General features: G+C 38.6%; 1 protein-coding gene across 9 annotated transcripts in view; it reads left to right on the forward strand.

Moving 5' to 3' along the window:
• Positions 1-17,144, forward strand: part of gabbr1a (gamma-aminobutyric acid (GABA) B receptor, 1a) — a 77,556-nt gene extending 60,412 nt beyond the window's left edge. For 8 of the 9 annotated variants that reach the window (XM_061775696.1, XM_061775698.1, XM_061775699.1 and 5 more), the window contains 9 exons: positions 783-933; positions 2,472-2,604; positions 3,627-3,743; positions 5,805-5,915; positions 6,701-6,794; positions 11,052-11,179; positions 11,263-11,391; positions 13,954-14,097; positions 14,525-17,144. In XM_061775696.1, coding sequence (XP_061631680.1) covers positions 783-933; positions 2,472-2,604; positions 3,627-3,743; positions 5,805-5,915; positions 6,701-6,794; positions 11,052-11,179; positions 11,263-11,391; positions 13,954-14,097; positions 14,525-14,812 — 1,295 coding nt within the window. In that variant the 3' untranslated portion in view covers positions 14,813-17,144. The remainder of the gene's footprint in view (positions 1-782; positions 934-2,471; positions 2,605-3,626; positions 3,744-5,804; positions 5,916-6,700; positions 6,795-11,051; positions 11,180-11,262; positions 11,392-13,953; positions 14,098-14,524) is intronic. The other variant, XM_061775703.1, reaches the window with a different exon arrangement.
• Positions 17,145-20,501: the final 3,357 nt, after the last annotated feature.

Consider the following 20,501-nt stretch of genomic DNA (forward strand, 5'->3'; position numbering starts at 1 on the left):
GTTTGATGAGCATTTCTCAACTTTCTCAGTCTTTTTTGCCACCTGTCCAAGCTTTTTTGGAATGTGTTGCAGCCATAAAATTCCAAGTTAATGATTATTTGCTAAAAATAATAAGGTTTATCAGTTTGAACATTAAATATTTTGTCTTTGTAGTGTATTCAATTAAATATAGATTGAACATGATTTGCAAATCATTGTATTCTGTTTTTATTTGTTTAACACAACGTCCCAACTTCATTGGAATTGGGGTTGTAAATCCGGGGTACTGAAACGTGAGTACTGTATGTGGGGGTCCACTGTACTTATTTTAACTTGTAACTATTTACTTGTGTTTTTTTTTTATTTTTAAAAAAGAGTGTTAAATAAATAAATCAATAAAAATAATTACTTTAAAATTCAACATTTTTAATCCACAGTATTATTGCAATATGCTATTTCTTTACTCTAACTATTCCTTTTTTTAGGAAAAACATCTAATATAAAATTAGATTAAAAAGTAAAATTATATAGTTTATCAGTCTATCAACCTTTATTGCGTTATATTTAAGTATGACAAAACATCTTTTCCATCCTAGAAAAGGACTGCTCTACAAAACACCACCCGTCATGTATGCGCTTTATTAAACGTAAAATAATAAATGCTCCACCGGCTATTCCTTTGGAGCATTTATTCGATATCTTACTAGTATGCTGAATTTTCTTACTCGTGAAAACAAGTCCATGGACATTAAGGATATGAAATCAACACTCAACTACTGTATGTGCTAAATTTCTCCATTAAGGGGCGGGGCCTCCAGCGGATCGCACGGTGGTGGAGGAAGAGTACCGCTTCCTGTCGCAGAAACTGTTCGCCGCCGTGTCCGTGTTCGCTGGCCTCGGCATCCTGCTGGGCATCGTGTGTCTCACCTTTAACATCTACAACGGGAATGTGCGGTAAGAGGAAACTGAGACAGTATTATCACCAGCAGAGCTGTCGGGATTATGATTTCATTCTACCAGGGGTGTCAAACTCATTTAGGTCATGGGCCACATTATCGTTATGGTTTCCCATTTTGACTGTCAAAATCATATACATGTATAATTACTTCAACATATACTACTCCCAGAAAGTTCGTGATATTTGGCATTCGGTTTTCAATCAGAACTTTGAAGGTTAATGTTTATGTAGTTTTTTTTAATTAAAGCTTCAAAAATGACATTTGATTTCACAGTTTTTCATTTATAGTTTTGAAGAGGTAATGAAACTTACATTTAATTAAATTCTACATTTTAATATTAGATTCATTCTCCATGGTTTTAATCCTATTTTTAAAGGGTTACTAAAACGTATGTATATGTATTTTTTTGTTGAAATTTAAAATAAGACATTTAATTTCTTTTTTTTTTTTTACAGTTTTGAAGGGTGTATGAAACTTAAATTGAATTAAGTTCTGCATTTTAATCATATTTTTAAAGGGTAAGGAAACAAATTGGACTATTAATGTTTTCGCTTTCTTCATCAAACATCAACTCACCAACTTCCCTATTGGTTAGAGCAACTAAGCAGTTTTCACACTTCGCTTTCATTCCTGAGATGATATTGGTTATCTATGACCATGCATTTCTATAATTCTCTGTGATCAGTGCAGAGATTCTCACCAAAAGTCAACTCGGAACATCCCTATAGTCCATAATTGATCAATTGTCCTTGACAAGGTATTAGGTCAGTTGACAAGTTTCCGCGTTAGGTTCCGCAGCATGTCAGGTGGGAAATAAGTTGTGTTGAACAGAATTCAGAGCTTCTTTAAAGTCAGTTCTGTACCTCAAGTTCCCCGAATTGGGAGAGCCTCAAGGTGGTCTGCTGTTCAGGAAGCTAGTTTGAGAAATGATCACACCAAATTCCTTTAAAAATGCCTTTTGATCCAAGATTTCTATCCAACGTGCTAAATTTATGTTTGACCCGGACACGCTGATCTCAAATCCAATATGTCGGTGAGCTCATCAGGAGTTTTTAGCGTTTCTTTCCCACCAGGGGGGGCTTCCAGGGTAGGGAAGTGGGTGGTGGGGGGATCTCCTCCAGCTTTTGATTAGATTTCACACGCAATTTGGCGGAGGGAAGAGTGTCAAATCACATCAAATGTTTTCATTACATCGCTCTCAGTTGAAAGTCTCACACGGACGAGCTACTTCACATCCAATTGGAGCATTTAGGCTTGTCACAAATCATTCATTGGACAAACCAGGGCGAAATGTTTACCCTAGTGGTTGCACGCTGTCCAAATACCGGACTAGTGTTTCAAGCCTGGGTTAGGGTTTAAAATTAAGGTTTCAAGACAGGGTTTGGGTTTCAAATTAGGGTTTCAAAAAAGGATTTTGGTTTCAATTTAGTCTCTCATTCAAGGTATGTCATCATCACGAAGTCAAAGTAAGAAACCTACCACTACTCCATATTAAATACAAAATGTTTGTGTACTATATGTGTGCTATTGCAGCTACATCCAGAACTCTCAGCCGTACCTGAACAACATGACTGCGGCGGGCTGCATGATGGCGCTGGCCGCCGTCTTCCCGCTCGGCATCGACGGACATCACATACACCGATCGCAGTTCCCTGTCGTCTGCCAGGTAAGCAAAGCGCCACCACCAGTATGGCTGCTTCAAACCAAAATGACCCCCTTCCTGTTCAGTTTTAAGCATGGGTTCTTGAGACCTTCTCGTTCATCCTGTTATTATCAACATGTCCACCCAATTTCACATCAATCGGTGAAACTGGTGTCATGACTTTTTCGCCCTAGAATTTGAAAAATGACAAAATGGCACATTCAAAGCAATGGGCTTCCTGTTAAAATTTGATCATGGGTCCTTGTGACTTTTTTGTGCGTCCCGTTATGACAGACATGTCCAACTAATATCATGTTGATCGGTAGAACTGGTGTCACGGGCCATAGAATTTGCCAGAAAAGACTGTTAAATTTTGGGCATTAGTCCTTGAGACTTTTTTGTGTTTCTAGTTATGATTGACATATCCGTCTCCAACCAATATAATGCCTATTGGACAAACTGGTGTTGGGGACATATTTGTTATTGTTGTTAAAGTACGAATTCGCCGAAAAAAGGCTGCTTCAAAACAAACAAAATGGCTGACCTCCTGTTCAATTTGGGGCATAGGTCCCTGAGATTTTTATCATGCGTCCTGTTATGATAGCCGCATCCAGCCACTTTCATGACGATCGGTGAAACTGGTGTTGGGGGCTAATGTTTTCTAACTTCCTTGGGGTCATTAATAAGTAAATTAATTTTGCTGCTGAAAAATTAAACTTTTTTAATAGGTTTAATCCAGAGGGATTTGGTCTATGTTGAGAATGTTATTGGACCATTAATTTGCCTCTTCTTGCCCTTTAGAAAACGGACAAATATAATAATAATAAAAAAAAGTAGAAATGGCGAAATTGCTTTTCTTCTAAGTGTCTTTGGGATCTGCACAACTTCTGTGCTGGTAATTAATGGTCCACCTTTGGGGTCAATGACAGATGAAGTTTAATATTCCAAAGTATAATATTCACACTCAGGCGGCACCCGATGGACTCCTCTTTGCTCTAAAAAAAAATTAACATATTTTCCTTTTTTTTTTGTCTTCCCGTCTGTAGTTTCGGCTGTGGCTGCTGGGTTTGGGCTTCAGTCTGGCGTACGGCAGCATGTTCACCAAGATCTGGTGGGTCCATACCCTCTTCACGAAGAAGGACGATAAGAAGGAGAAGAAGAAGGTACTGCTTTCAAATGAAGGTTTCAAAACAGGGTTACAGTGTGAAATTAGGGTTTCTGCTTGTGTTGGGGTTTCAAATTGGGGTTTCAAGCCAGTGTTAGTGTTTCAAGTCAGTTTTAGGGATTAAAATTACAGTTAGGATTCAAGGTTACAATTTAAAGTAAGGTTTCAAGACACGTTTCGAGTTATGGTTTCTTGTCAAGGTTTGGGATTCAAGCAAATGTTAGGGCTTCAAATTAGGGTTTTGATACTGAGTTACGGTTTCAAGAAAAGGTTAGGGTTTCAGATTAGGGTTTCAAAACATGATTAGTGTTTCAAATTAGGGTTTCAGGACAGGGTTAGGTCTAAAAGACAGGGTTGTTGTTTCAAATTAGGGATTCCAGTTAGGATTTCTAGCCTGGATTAGTTTTTTTGGGGGCGTCAAATTAGGGTTTTAGGCCTGAGGTATGGTTTCAAGCAAAGGTTAAGGTTTCAAATTAGGGTTTTAGACAAGATACAATTCAAATTCAAATCAGGGTTAGGGCTTCTAGAAAGGGTTAGAGTTTCAAATTAGGGTTTCAAGACAGGTTTCGAGTTTCAACCAAATCTAATCCCAATGGTCAGCCATGTTTCCGGCCAGAGTTGCATGTCTTTATCCCTAAACTGGCAATGTTGTCCCTTCCCAGCCATCCTGAACGCCGCACACTTAGGTATATATTGAGCGTTCTATGAGCTGTGGTCATCCTCAGCTGTCTTTTTTTTTCTTTTTTAACTGCGTATGTGAAAATAATTCAACCTGAAGGCCCCGCAAGATACACTTAACTCTGGTTCTTAATCACAAGATGGAGAGTGCAAGATTTATGAATATTTATAAATGTGGATAAGTATTAACAGTCTGGGAAAAAGCTGCTTGTGAAGAAACGCTTTAAGTGCAAGTCAGTGGTGATGCATTCACTGTCATTCAGACAGCTAGAACAGTTATGGCTGCACAGAACTGGTGAGAAATGACCAAGTACAAATACTTTGATACTGTACTTGATTGATTTTCCAGGCAGCTGAACTTTATATACATTTTATTTATTTTGTTTTTTTGCTCTTTAATCCAGCCCACCAATCATTTATTTGCACATTTTCCCCTTAAAATTGGGTTAATTAAAATGTACTGATTTGTTGTATTCATTTTTCATTTATCTCATTAAATTATTTGTTTATTTATTGTAAGTGATGAAAAAATATGATTGAAAGAAACAATACTACATTTCTTATTTTATTAAATAATAGGTCAAATAATTATAAATAAATTAATGATAAAAACAAAATGTGAAAATGGGCATGCATTACTATTTTAGTAGTAAAACAAACAATTTTACATTAAATACAAGAAGGTGAGAAAAATAAACCATTTTACATTTTTACTTTTATCTAAAAATGATAATTAATTAATTAAAATTATTAGATGAAATACAAACAAATGATGAATGATACAATTTAGTATAAATTACTTAAATATCAAAATAAACAATTGTGGAATACAATATAAAAATATTAGAACAATTAATGAGTGTATATTTGTAATTTCATTAATCAACAGGTGAAATGTATATAAATGAACTTATTATAAACAGCGCAATTTCAATAAATCATTAGCATGCATTATTTGTTTATTAAAACAAACAATTTTATATCAAATACAAAAATATTAGAGGAATGATGCATTTTTTATTTGATTAAATTGTTCGTTAATGCATGATGAATAGATTTAATATAAAAAAATACAATTTAAAATAGAGCATTATTAATTAATTTTTTCAGTAGTTAAATAAACAATATGTGAAATACAAGAATAAGACATTTTACTTTTTTATTTTATTAAACAATCTTTAATTAATGATAAATAAACTAATACAATACAATTGAAAAATTTGCATTTTTTGGTTAAAATGTCAAAATATTTTATATACACATTTTATCTTTGGTTTTGATTTTTGTTTTTACATCTACGAAAGTCCCTGCTATTGGCTAACAAGCGTTCATCTTTGTGTGTTTGTTGTGTGTTTGTCATGCATTTGTGTGTTTGACTTAGCAACAGCTGGAGCCATGGAAACTGTACGCCACGGTGGGCGTGCTGCTGGCTGTAGACTTCCTGTCGCTGGTCATCTGGCAGATCGTGGACCCATTGCACATCACCGTGGAGGTAAGATTATCACCAATACAATAAAACCCCCACCATAATTAGAGCGAATAAATGCCTGTGAGTATTGTATTCTACTTTGTTTGTAGGTGTTGATGCTCCATTTGTGTTTGAAGCTTTCTAATTACTGTAACAGTGATGCTAATTTCCGTTACTCCGTCTATGGCATTTCACAAGTTAGCGTTATGCTAGTGGACCATCATTAGATAAAATTACAGTGTTGTCTTGTCTGATATAAAAGTGTTCCTTTGGCACCATCTTGTGGCATCTTGGTGTAAGAAACTTAGACTAAATGTTTCATTTAGTCAGGCCATAGCCAATGGTTAGGGTTAGGGTTCCAACATGTTGACATTTCTCTCCCTCATAATCAAAGTGACAAGATGAAATTCATCACCTCATATTTACAGTATCTTCTCCTCAAAAGCAGTGCTGAACTCAAATCCAAACATCACCATCTATAGGCATCTGTTAGTCATTACACTGGTTTATAAACCTGAATTTCACAGACAAGCTGGGCGATACCTTCTTCCACACCAACCCATTGAAAAACACGTAAACGGTTGGATTCCAGTTGCTGAATATAAACTTCTATGACACTGAATAAGTTCATTTCTGTTAGCTCGTCTATGGTGTTCTGCATTATTTGTTAACAATAAGCTATAGTGGACCTTGGTTGGACGCAATTATTTGTTTTTGTGAAATGTTGGTGTAATTTCAAATTCGTAAGTCATCTCTCCATCTTCTCATCTCATCTTCCTCCCATCTCTTCATCATCTCATCTGGAGCAGAAGTTCACCAGAGAGGCCCCCAAAGTAGACTTGGATGTTCTGATCCAGCCTCTGCTGGAGCACTGCAGCTCAGAGAAGATGAACACATGGCTGGGTGAGTTGTCTTGGTCATCTTTTTCTTCACATGTGTGTCTAATGACAGAACAATGGTGCTCACATTGAACTTTTTTTATGTGGGTCACAAAGTAGGCCAGGGCCTCATAGCGTTTCACAGATGTCGCCATAGCGCGCCAGATGAGACAATAGACAGCGGCAAGACGCCTCCTTATTTTCGTTCTCCCGCTGCTTTTATTCTTTTTTTCTGTCAGTCTGCATGATGCCGGGTGACTTCTTGGACTTTCAACTTCCATAGAAGACACAGCCAAAAACAGTAATCAAACAAATATATACAGAGAGAGGCAGTTAGTATTTTATGTTCCAAGCATTGGATTATTCATTCATGTTGCTTTTAATCAGTTGAGCAGAAAGCATTGAAAGTTCCACTAAGATTTGAACTCAGATCACTGGATCAGTCCCGAATGCCAACCATTACACCATGGAGCATATGTACACATGCACTAGTGGTGTTAAAGGGGCTAGGGCTTTTATTTCTTTCTTTCTAGCAATCAACAGAACACCCCACTGAGATTTGAACTACTCCGTGGATTCTAGATCCAAAATGGTAACCAATACAACATTGGAACCTTTCTGTCTTGAGTTCTACAACACCCTGGAGATAATATCCAATCAACCACGAGTAAGAAACATAAAAAGACCCTGTAAATTGAATTCAGAGATTTGTTTCGAAGCACTTTATATATCTTTGAAGATATAATTGGCGAAAATATCTGCAAAGACAGATATATGTACTGTACTAATTACAGTAATTATGGATAGGTTGTATTGAACTGTTTCTGAACATTTCAGTTTTCCAAATTATTTTTGGGTGTGGTTAAAACGGTTCCATGTGACGCCTGAACGCCTTTGTTTGCATTAGTGGTTATCCGGCCGGCGCTATTGTGACATGCTGTTAAATCACATACAATCTGAAAATGCATCTTCCTTCGGGATAGTCCACTGGCGTGGCCACTTTAGAGCGCCTTGTTGTTGGCCATGAGTGTGCGCATGTCACGCAGAGAAAGGCGAAATACTGAGGAGGGGCCGAATTTTCTTTTTTTTTAAATGCCCAAGTTGACAGCCAGCGTGTGGACCGGGGCTTCCAGCTGTCATGGGCGCTTGAAAGCCTCGTTGCTATTTCAATTTGCTTCACTGCAAGTTATCAAAAATGTTGCCTTTACAAATGGAACGTATAATCAGCCAATGTGACTTTATCAACCAAGACTTGATCTCTGATTACCAGATTCAAAGTCCAGTTTGCTTACCATTACATTATGGAACCTACATAACTAGAGGTCATTCTAAGCCATGTCAATGAGTTCCAATTCGAAGTGTAACAATATTTCTGCTATACAAATTGAAAATTTCTCATTAAGTGAGGGTGAGACTGAGACTTGAACTCTGATTGCACCCAAAGTGCTAACCATTATACCATCGAACCTATTTTAGTTCCATGTGATTTTTCACCATTCTAAACCAAATCAATGAGTTCCACTCCGAGCGGGATCAAAAATTGAGCCTCCACAAACATAATGTGCTTAGTCAATTACTTTAATCAACACTTAAGGTTCCACTGAGATTTGAACTCCGATTGGTGGATTCAAAGTCCAGAGTGCTAACCATTACACCATGGAACCAACAGATAGGAGCTCTGCTAGTGTTGAAGAGCTTCCGTTTCTGTTAAATTTGTAGGGCGGAGGTTAATGGTCATTGCACCAGACTATTGCAATATTATCCATTCGAACTGCTCTAAGTGCTAAAGGACTCTGCAACTTTTTGCACAATTGTCCAAAAAAAAAAAAATAAATGTACCTGCATTACCAGATAACTAGCAACCCTTTATTGCTCAGTGACTGTTTTTTTTTTGTCAATGTCTTTATGTCTCAAAAGTGTTCTCTGTCAATTGACTGTCTATTGTCGTACTACAGCTGCTCCAATTACCAGAGACAAATTCCTTGTGTGTTTTTTGGACATACTTGGCAAATAAAGATAATTCAGATTCTGATAATTCAATGTAATTTTAAACAATGGAGGTTCCACCATGACTTGAACTCAGATCACTAGATTCAGAGTCCATAGTGGTATCCATAAGACCATATACTGTACATTATTTACAAGTGTTTTTTTTCACCATTCTAAGCCATTTCAGTGAGTTCCAACTTCAGAATTTCTTCATTCGATATTACTTTAATCTATTGATTAACTATGATTTGATATCAGATCGCTGGACTCAAAATCCAGAGTTCCAACAATTTCACCATGGATGGAGAAAATGTACCAGAGAAATTGACATTGTGACTCTCACACGTGACCAAAGGTCGTACGATTCACATTTTCCGCAGCTATTGCATTACTTAATGTTGCTTGAATCCCTCAAGCAAAGCACAAAGCTCTCATAGTCCTTAGGACTAACCACTATATTAGGGCCCCTACAGTTAGCTTGGGGGGATTTTACACCTCTAAGCCATTTGCTTTAACATCTCGAAGGTTCCACTGAGACTTGAATTCGGATCGCTGGATTCAGAGTCCAGAGTGCTAACCCTTACACCATGGTACCTATTTTTCCTTGTTCCGAATCACTCCTAAGAAATTTCACTGAGCTCTTCACAAACCATTAAAATTTTACTGTAATCTGTGAAAGGTTTCACTGAGATTTGAACTTCGATAACTGATTGATAGTCCAGAGTGCTGACCATTCGTCGTCTTGTTCAAATCATTGACCCGTACTTATGGATGCACACACAGAAAGTCAGCTAACCTCTTTTCTGGATTTGGTCATAGAAAGTTCCACATAAGTTTGATTCAGCTCGAATTTGCTCTCATTACAATTGCTTGGGAGTGATCTACAATGACAGAACAGTAGCTTCCATAGTGTAATGGTTAGCAGTTCATATTGATTAATGAAACTTTTTCTCTTTAGCTATTACGTAATGCAAAGACTGTGCAGGTACTTGTCATTAAAACCTGTCTGTTATATGGAATAGTTGTTCGGGTGATCGTTGATTGGATTCGGCTTGCGGTTGTTAGGGTTTGGGCTAATGTTAGGGTTGGTGAGAACCTAACTGATTAGTGGAGTACAGTGATACCTTGATTCATGAGTGCTCCAATTTTCGAGGTTTTTTTTGTGTTAGGAACCGTTGCGATTTTTTTGCTTTGTGTTGCAACTCGAGTGAAGAAGAAGAAAAAACGAGCAATTAAGGTACTGGAAAGAAGAGCCACTTTCACCGATGCAGTTTCAGCTGTTTATTCAATGGGACAAAGTCAAACACAAAAAAATGACAACATTGCTGAAGGCTACAACTCACACCCAGACGCTCACATGCAGATAACTAAACTGGGCCAACCTGACTTCTGCTCCTGATGTCACTCACTAAGCCACGCCCCTTAAAGGCACACATACAACAACACAGTTGTTGTCACTTTCAGCTTGTCCAAATGTACAGTAATTAGATAGATACACATAAAACCAGTTTATTTCTTTACACTTTATTTTATTACCAGTATCTTTCATTATGGCGGCACGGTGGACGACTGGTTAGAGCGTCAGCCTCACAGTTCTGAGGACCCGGGTTCAATCCCTGGCCCCGCCTTTGTGGAGTTTGCATGTTCTCCCCGTGCCTGTGTGGGTTTTCTCCGGGTAGTCCGGTTTCCTCCCACATCCCAAAAACATGCATTAATTGGAGACTCTAAATTGCCCGTAGGCATGACTGTGAGTGCGAATGGTTGTTTGTTTCTATGTGCCCTGCGATTGGCTGGCAACCAGTTCAGGGTGTACCCCGCCTCCTGCCCGATGACAGCTGGGATAGACTCCAGCACGCCCGCGACCCGGGCGTGAGGAGAAGCGGCTCAGAAAATGGATGGATGGATCTTTCATTATGTTTTTATACAATACAGTGCATTTTTTCTTTATTAAAAACACATAACAAAAACATTGCTGATTTTTTTAGGGGACGGAACTGATTCAGGTAATTTCAGTTCATTTCAATGTAAAAAAGTTTTTTTATATATGTATGTCACTCATATACTTGCGGTTCGGCACCCATGGATTCACCTGTTCACCATTTTTTCCCCTTTTTTTAAAAATATTTGTTTTCTTTTGGGGGGGGGACACTTGTTGGTTTATGTATTTATAATTTTCCTCCCGCGTACTGTACAAGTAAATTGAGTTCCCAGTTTAGTCACGAAGTCAAGGTACCGCTGTATCTTCATGTCGACATTGCTAAAACAATGTGTGGTCCCACGCTGTCCCCTGCAGGTGTGGTTTACGGCTACAAGGGTCTGCTGCTGCTCCTCGGCATCTTCCTGGCCTACGAGACCAAGTCCGTCTCCACGGAGAAGATCAATGACCACCGGGCGGTCGGCATGGCCATTTACAACGTTGCGGTGAGTCATGCGCTCCTGTCTACGCGTATAGGCCTTGGCGGAGTTCTGCGCTTTAACTGAGTTCGGTCTGTGTCCTCTCACAGGTGCTGTGTCTGATCACGGCTCCGGTGACGATGATCCTGTCTTCTCAGCAGGATGCCTCTTTCGCCTTCGCCGCCCTGGCCATCGTCTTCTCGGCCTACATCACCCTGGTGGTCCTCTTTGTGCCAAAGGTGCATTTTCCGTTTAGAAATGCAATGTGAAACTACATTGGTTTTGCATCAGAACTGAAGAGGAAACACTGCCATCTGCGGGAATGTCTGGTGAAGACAGCTTCAGAGAGAATACTTAGCATTTGGGATTTTTGTGTCCGAATTAACTAAATATAAAGCCATTAAATATCTAGTTCATTACGTTTGTTATTTTCATTTGATAAATCACAAAAGGTCATAAAACAAATGTATTGGTCATGAACTAAATAATAAATAAACTCAAGTTAATTATTTCACATTATATTTCATAATGTACAACCCCAATTCCAATGAAGTTGGGACGTTGTGTTAAACATAAATAAAAACAGCATACAATGATTTGCAAATCATGTTCAACCTATATTTAATTGAATACACTACAAAGACAAGTTTTAATGTTCAAACTGATCAACTTTATTGTTTTTAGCAAATAATCATTAACTTAGAATTTTATGGCTATAACACGTTCCAAAAAAGCTGGGACAGGTGGCAAAAAAGACTGAGAAAGTTGAGGAATGCTCATCAAACACCTGTTTGGAACATCCCACAGGTGAACAGGCTAATTGGGAACAGGTGGGTGCCATGAGTGGGAATAAAAGGAGCGTCCCTGAATTGCTCAGTCATTCACAAGAAAAGATGGGGCGAGGTTTACCTCTTTGTGGACAAGTGCGTGAGAAAATAGTCGAACAGTTTAAGGACAATGTTTCTCAACGTGCAATTGCAAGGGATTTCATCATCTACGGTCCATAATATCATCAAAAGGTTCAAAGAATCTGGAGAAATCACTGCATATAAGCGGCAAGGCCGAAAACCAACATTGAATGCCCGTGACCTTCGATCCCTCAAGTGGCATTGCATCAAAAACCAACTTCAATGTGTGAAGGATATCACCACATGGGCGCAGGAACACTTCAGAAAACCAATGTCAGTAAATACAGTTCGGCGCTACATCCGTAAGTACAACTTGAAACTCTACTATGCAAAGCAAAAGCCATTCATCAACAACACCCAGAAACGCCGCCAGCTTCTCTGGGCCTAAGCTCATCTAAGATGGACTGATGCAAAGTGGAAAAGTGCTCTGTGGTCCGACGAGTCCACATTTCAAATTCCTTTTGGAAATTGTGGACGTCGTGTCCTCCGGGCCAAAGAGGAAAAGAACCATCCGGACTGTTGTTATGGACGCAAAGTTAAAAAGCCAGCATCAGTGATTGTATGGGGCTGTGTTAGTGTCAATGGCATGGGTAACTTACACATGTGTGAAGGCACCATTAATGCTGAAAGGTACAAACAGGTTTTGGAGAAACATGCTGCCATCCAAGCAAAGTATTTTTCATGGACGCCCCTGCTTATTTCAGTAAGACAATGCCAAACCACATTCTGCACGTGTTACAACAGCGTGGCTTCGTAGTAAAAGAGTGCGGGTACTAGACTAGCCTGCCTGCAGTGCAGACCTGTCTCCCATTAAAAATGTGTGGCGCATTATGAAGCGTAAAATACGACAACGGAGACCCCGGACTGTTGAACAGCTGAAGCTGTACATCAAGCAAGAATGGGAAAGAATTCCACCTTCAAAGCTTCAACAATTATGTCCTCAGTTCCTAAACGTTTATTGAATGTTGTTAAAAGAAAAGGTGATGTAACACAGTCGTAAACATGACCCTGTCCCAGCTTTTTTGGAACATGTTGCAGCCATAAAATTCTAAGTTAATGATTATTTGCGAAAAACAAAGTTTATCAGTTTCAACATTAAATATCTTGTCTTTGTAGTGTATTCAATTAAATATAGGTTGAACGTGATTTGCAAATCATTGTATTCTGTTTTTATTTATGTTTAACACAACGTCCCAACTTCATTGGAATCAGGGTTGTAATTCAATATTAATACATTAAAATTTTAAATTTTTAATGTATATTTTTTAGATAATTTGAATGCATTAGTATGGAAGGTTTTGTGCTTAACTCATTGATAAAAGAAAAAGTATTTAAAAATAAATACATACAATTCCTCTTGAAATGAGTAATAAGTGGGCTCAATATTATTTTTTTCATGATTATATTTCACAATTCAGACACTTTCATAAATTATTCTGCTTTACTTTAATTCATAGCAGTAAACAGGATTTTTGTGCCAAAATAAATAAAATAGAATATACAATTTTTTCAAAAATTATAATTTGTTCATGAAACAAATAAGTAATAGATAGACTCACTATAATCTCACTATAATTATTTCTTATGATATTTTTATATTTTGTAATTTAATTAAGGGAGAAATGTTTTTAATTGCAGCAAACAAATATATTAATACAAGGCTTTTTGTGTCAAAATGAGTAAATGAAAAAAGATTTAAAAGGAAAAAAAATTTTCTTTAAATTTAAAAAATACATTTAGAAATTGAATTATATAAATAATAACCATAATATTTTTCCTGATGATATTTAACAATTTCATTAATTGTCAATCATCATTATTATTGTTTTATATATGTGTGTATATATAAAAAAATGAGCTCACATTTGAATGTATTCATCCCTTTCCGTGCAGATGCGTCGTCTGATCACGCGCGGCGAGTGGCAATCGGAGCAGCAGGACACGCTCAAGACGGGCTCGTCGACCAACAACAACGACGAGGAAAAGTCGCGGCAGCTGGAGAGAGAAAACAGGGAGCTGCAGAAGATCATACAGGAGGTCAGCGCAACACTGCACAACACTATGTCTGTCCTTTTGTGTGTGCGTGTGTTGTGTGTATGAGTGTGTCTGCCCAGTGTCTGTGTGTGTAAGTGGGAGTGTGTGTCTGTGTGTCTGTTCAGTGTTTGAGTCTGTCTCAGATGAATTTGTGTCCTACAGTGCGTGAGTGTCCTGCATGTACATTACATGTCTCGTGTGTACGCCCTTTTGAATGTGTGTTCCCTGTGTGTGTGTGTCTGTCTTGTATGAGCGTATGTCTGCTCAGTTTATGTGTGTGTTTTTGAGGGTTTGCTGTGTATCCTGTGTGCATGTGTGTCTCTCCCGTACAGTGTGTGTTCATCCCGTGTGTGTTGTGTCCCATGTATTATTGTCAGTGTGTCACCCTCATGCACATCACTAAAAAGTCGCGTGTCCGTTTGTTGTTTAGAAAGAGGAGCGCGTGTCGGCGCTGCGCAACCAGCTGGCCGAGAGACAAGCCCTACGCAGCCGCCGCCGCCCGTCGGCGGGCCAGAACCACAGCGCCCCGATACCACCCCTGCCGCCGCCCTCGTCCCAGACGGACCCCAAGTCTCTGCTGCCCCCGCCCGGCTACCCCAGCGCCGACAATCACTCGCTGCCGCCGTCCTTTTCCAACTCGTCCAACTTGTACCCGGCCGAGAGTAAGATGAGCCGCAACCACTGTCACAACAGCCAGATCCCGCTCCTCTACAAGTAGGCCGGACTGCAGGGGGAAAAAAGCGGGGCCCGCGTCACGGTGGCGGGACCGCCTCACGGTGGGAGTACCACACACGGGGCACCGAACACCACCTGACAGAGCCGGCCGAAGGCATAAGTTAACTACGCACCTGCTCAGGGTCCCGCGACCACTTGGGGGGCCCCAAGAACAGTTGCCCATCAAGTGATTTTATTTCTCATTTTTTATTCTATTAAGGAAGAACAGAGTAACAAAAAACTTGAATGTTTGGATGAAGTTTTTTTTCAGGAATATTGCTTTAAGTGAACTTTTGTACATTTTTCAATGTAACTAATTATTCAAATGTATTTATTTTTTTTTAAACATTTTGTGTGTCTGTGTTTTCTGTGTGTGTGTGTGTTTGTTTTGTGTGTCCCATATGTGTGCGTCTCCCTTATGAATGAGTGTTAAATGTGTGTGTGTGTCCTGTATGTGTGTCTGTTCAGGTGTGTGTGTGTCCCATAATAATGAATGGAATGTCTGTGCGTCCAATGTGTGTGCCCCTTATGCATGTGTGCATCCTGCGTGTGTGTGTGTTTGTACAAACATCGTGTGTGTTTGTGTGTCTCAGGTATGTGTATGTGTCCTATGTGAGTGAATGTGTGTCCATCCTGTGTGTGTCCTGTTTCAGTGTGTGTCCCCTAAATGTATCCTGTGTGAATGTGTGTCTCTTCTCTGTGTGTCCCAAATGTGCGTGTATCCCATATTTTCTGTAATACCGGTACTCTCTCTCTTTTGCTTTTTAAACATTTTAAGCTATATATCTATACTGGCCCAAATCAAATGGTGCTTGGGGCCCCTTGGGCCGGCTCTGACAGCTGACACTGTGACTTGTTGTGATTGGTTGCCGTGGCAACATCAAGCACATCTCAGACTTTGCAGCACGGGGATCAATCCTCCATCCCCCTTGTCTTGTCCTTTTCTGGAGACGTTATGGAACCTTTGTGTTACTGTACACAAACACACACAAATGCGTTCTCTGTGGTCCTGTCGTCCTTTATTCGTTACCTGTGCGAGTGAAGAATTTTTTAGCCATAAACACGGGACGAGGAAGGCACTTCACATTCCCCCCCACCCAAAAAAAAAACGTCAGACACTTTTGCCAGCAGTTACTGTAACAATATTTACCCGCATGCGCTAAAAACTTTCTACTAGTGTACATAAATGAACACGACAAGCACAGCTCGCATTTTTATCTGACACTTCCATTATATACGAATCTTGTTGTATTCTTTTTTTTTAATGAAACGGTCAAATGACATCATGTTTGTCTGCATGTGCTGTTCACACCCAAACTGTCAACTGCACCACTTTTAAGCTCTTCTACATTATTTCAGTCACGCATCTTCCTTTGATTTTCTTTTCCCTGTAAGAAATTATTTTCGTTTTCATTTTGGTAAAGTAAAGGATGTTAGTCTTTGTGTGTTCACAACCAAACCCCCAACAGCATAATTATCAAAGATCTGTATTATTTCAGTTACAAAGAATTTGTTTAACCTTTTATTATTATTGTTTAAAACAGACAAATCTTTTCTTTTTGTTAAAGTGAAGTCGACACATGACATAATTAACATGATGAGATCGACCCAAAATCTCAACTCCACTTTCAAAAGTCCTTCTATATTATTTGAGTTACATGGTTGGTGGTTTTTGCCTAAAATTGATCTTCTCTTTTTTTCCATCACAATGTTGTTGTTTTGTTTTTGGTAATGTGAAGCAGTCACCTGACATGATGATGATTGTGATGGTGATTATGATGATGTTGATGTTCGTCTGCATGTGCTTTTCACACCCAAACTTGTAACACTGTTCTTCAAAAAAATTTCAGTTACATGTCGTTCCTGTTTTTTCCTTAAATGTAGTGTATATCTTGCATAAGAAACAAATCTTGTTTTCTTTTTGGTAAAGTGAATCAGTCCGATGACATAATGATGAAGATAATGACACAGACAATTTTAAAGCGCTGTATCTTCTAGATTATTTCAGTGTGCATTTTAAGAGTTTACGTTCGTTATGATGATCCATGTTAGCTCAGGGTGCGGGAGTGGCTAAGGGAATGAAATAAATAGGCCATATTTATATATACAGTATATATATATATTCATGAAGAGTGCAGTTATATCACCGTGTATCATTTACGTCATATGAAGGCAGAACTACTCCGGTAAATATTGCACATGTACGCCGATATTTGTAGAAGAGGTCATATTTGTATTCACTCTATTATCTAAGATCATAAATGTTAATATATTTCAAAAGTATGTGTATGCAAATATGTGAGTTCCATCAATAAAAATCATCTTTTTTCTTTAAATATTCCCTATTTTTTGTTAAGTCTCCCCAAAAAGAAATCATGGAAATAATCTGTCACCTACACTTTCTTGTCACCTTCTTGTTGAGGCTCCTACTTCTTTTGGAATATGCGTTGCAAAAAAAAGCAAAAATATGAACAGGATTGTTAAAGTGTACAATACTCAAGGCAAAATTTGGTCAAATTCAAAATTTTATGACCTTGTGGGCGCATGATTTTAGACTGCTAAGACAAAGATTTAAACAGATATTAACATATTGTAGCTTTAAATAATAAGAAACAACATTCATCATCGTGTCAAAAAAGTATTCATTGGATTATTAATATTTTGACGAATGCATCACCAACCACACTTGTCCACTAGATGCCACTGCAGTAGTTTTGCTGAAATCTAATCACTGATGCAGTCTGGACACCGACTGCTGAGACAACAAGTCCCAGAATGCACTGCTGCTGTGTCACGAAGCTACGCCGTGTCGTCTGCTGGCGGTGCGTTACTAGGAATCCCGCTCGTGTTTTAGGCAGGACACGCCCTGCCACAATATTACTGGTTGCAAGAAACGCGCCTTATTTTGTCCAAGTGTGATACATATTTATAATGGTCATCTCGTTATATCTGAGTAGCCTGCCCTTACCGCGATGCAGGAGCCAATCATGTTGCAGCAGGGGCGTGTCCCGTCGTGAACACAAGTGGGATTCGTAATACACGTTGACGGTAACGTCATACTCGTTACTAACGAGCTCCACGCGTTAACGATTGTGTAGCGTTGTAGTTTTAAGTTTTAGTTGTAGTTTTAAGACGCACGCCAGTGGCACAAAATTCAGATTCAAAACACAGCTAACCTGTTTAAATGTTCCCTAAATTGTGTCGCCAGTTCGCTAAAGACGTTTAGCTAATAGCTTCCGAGTTCCGGAGTACGGCAGCCTTTTGAAAGTCAAACGGCGCATAAAATTGTTTTTATTTTTAGCTTAAAAATGAATTTTGGTTTTGGTCACAATAACATAGCAAATGCTTGTGTGGCTCCTTTGACTGAAGTTAGCACGGTTAAATGTTCTCTACTCTGGGCCTCTTATCATTCTGCTTTCTGCTTATGAAACTTGATGACATTTTCCACAAACGTGGTATAAATGTTAGGAGATTTGAGTATCCGAAGAGGCCCGTTGTCTTGAAAAGACAATGAATTAGCTTCTGAGTTCTGGAATACGCCAGCCAGTGAAGGTTAAAAGCGTATGGTGAAGCACTGTGTTGCAAAAGTTTTTAAAGTTACGATAACAATTGAACAATTACAGTAATTTTATTTTATTACAGCATTGTTGTTGTCATTTAAATCCTAGAACAGGTGACACAGACAACATTGTTACGGCTCCAATGCCATCGCTACTTCGATTGCCAATTAAGTACAAAGTGACAATACCCTGCGGGATTCGCTTATGGTTTGATGACGAAACAACATAGCCTTCATGGCCTCCTTGTCAGACCAGGAAGAGGAACTCAAAAGGTGGAACATGGATGGAAAAAGAAATAAAACATTGTGGGAAGAACAATGAGTGATTGGTGGCATCACACAAATTGATGTTAATATTTATAGACTGTTTCATAATGTTTGTAAACAATAGGTGCCAGGGTACTTTCGGGTGGTAGAAAGTAATTGATTTCCGCTTATCTGAACTGAAAACAATGGCAAAACTTGTGTTAGGGGTTGAAAGGTTTAGAACATGCAAACTCCACACAGGCGGGGCCGGGATTTGAACCCCGGTCCTCAGAACTGTATGGCTGATGTGCTAACCAGTGGAACACCGTGCCGGGTCGCCAGCCAATCGCAGAAAAATTTAATTGAAATAAAAAATAAATGGAAATAAATAAATATTGAAACTAATACAAATGATTCAATATTTCATGATACAAATATTTATTTTTTTAATGATGTATTTTTTTATTTTATTTAATTCTGGCATTCTTGGGGCGCTGCAATGATCGACATGGTGCTCGCTACTTTTATATTTCCATTATTGCGTGCGCCATGTATTTTTAGACTTCATCATCTACTTCCACATAGGACTACGTTGCGGCCAATCCAACGTGATCACGAGTGTCGTTTGACTCCAATTCACCAATCAGACAGCACAAAGCAGTCACATGCCCGCACACGAACCTTGAGTGGGCCAATCAAAGTGACCCATTTTAGGGAGGAAAAAAACAGCAGCTACAAGTGTTTATTTTACAGACTCCGAAAAACAACAGCTTTGTCATTTAAATTGTGACTGCCCAAACGTGGATATTTAAGCCCACTTCTAACTTGAGAAAACACCTTTGGTAAGTTGCAGATGTTTTTTTTCTGTCTCTCTCTCTCACACACACAGACACACACGCACACACACGATATCAATAAATCTGGTCAGCAAACAGCTTCTTCATGGAGTCATTTAAGTGAATAAAGCAATTGATGTTTCTGTCGGGCCCAATGCATGTGTTATTGGTTTTTGGACAGTTTAAAATTTAATTAGTGGCAGGTGTGTGTGGATTCCCAAGTGTTATTATTTTGAAATTTTATTTGATGTTCATACTGATTTTTTTATTTTTTAAATCAAACGTTACTCACAAGTTACTCTTTAGTAGGTTTTTGACTGAGTACTTTCTTACTCTTACTCAAGTAAATATTCAGAGGACTACTTTTTACTTTTACTTGAGTCATATTATTCTAAAGTAACAGTAATCTTACTCGCATACAATATTTGGCTACTCTATCCACCACTGATGGTAGTTAGCGTTTTTGTTTGTTTGTTTTTTTTTACCTAAAATGGTAATCGCTAGAACACTATTGCTAGTCGTGAATGCTAGCCGTTTCGCAAAAACTGTTTTTGTTGTCTCAAATTCTGTACAGAGTTTATACCTTGCACTCAGTGCCAATAAATGCAGTTTAAGGATAGAAGGCCAGCCCTCATGGGTGGGGGCAATTGCTCGAGTACTGGACGAAATATCTATCGGATAATTAATTCTAAAAAGATTCAATCATGACAGCCCAACACTGGAGTTAAACTTAACAAGTTAAGAAGACTAAAAGACAGTAGGACAGAATAAAAAAACTGAAGGTCAAGAAGAACAATAAATATGATAGAAATTATGAATAAATAAGTAAGTAATAAATAAATGTCTAAATAAATAATTAAGAGATCAGTTATACGCTAAACCAAACAGTTGAGTCTTGAGCCTCCTTTTAAAAACATCGACAGTGTCCGGGGTCCTCTGGCAAGCTATTCCGTAGGCGGGGGTCATAGTGGCTGAATGTGTTTTTTGTTCAAGCCGTTGGAATAATGAACATTACATCAGGGTTGATGTGATAAAAGCGCATCAGGTAGATA

The sequence above is a fragment of the Phyllopteryx taeniolatus genome, chromosome 6 (assembly GCF_024500385.1).
Source record: "Phyllopteryx taeniolatus isolate TA_2022b chromosome 6, UOR_Ptae_1.2, whole genome shotgun sequence".
NCBI lineage: Eukaryota > Metazoa > Chordata > Actinopteri > Syngnathiformes > Syngnathidae > Phyllopteryx > Phyllopteryx taeniolatus.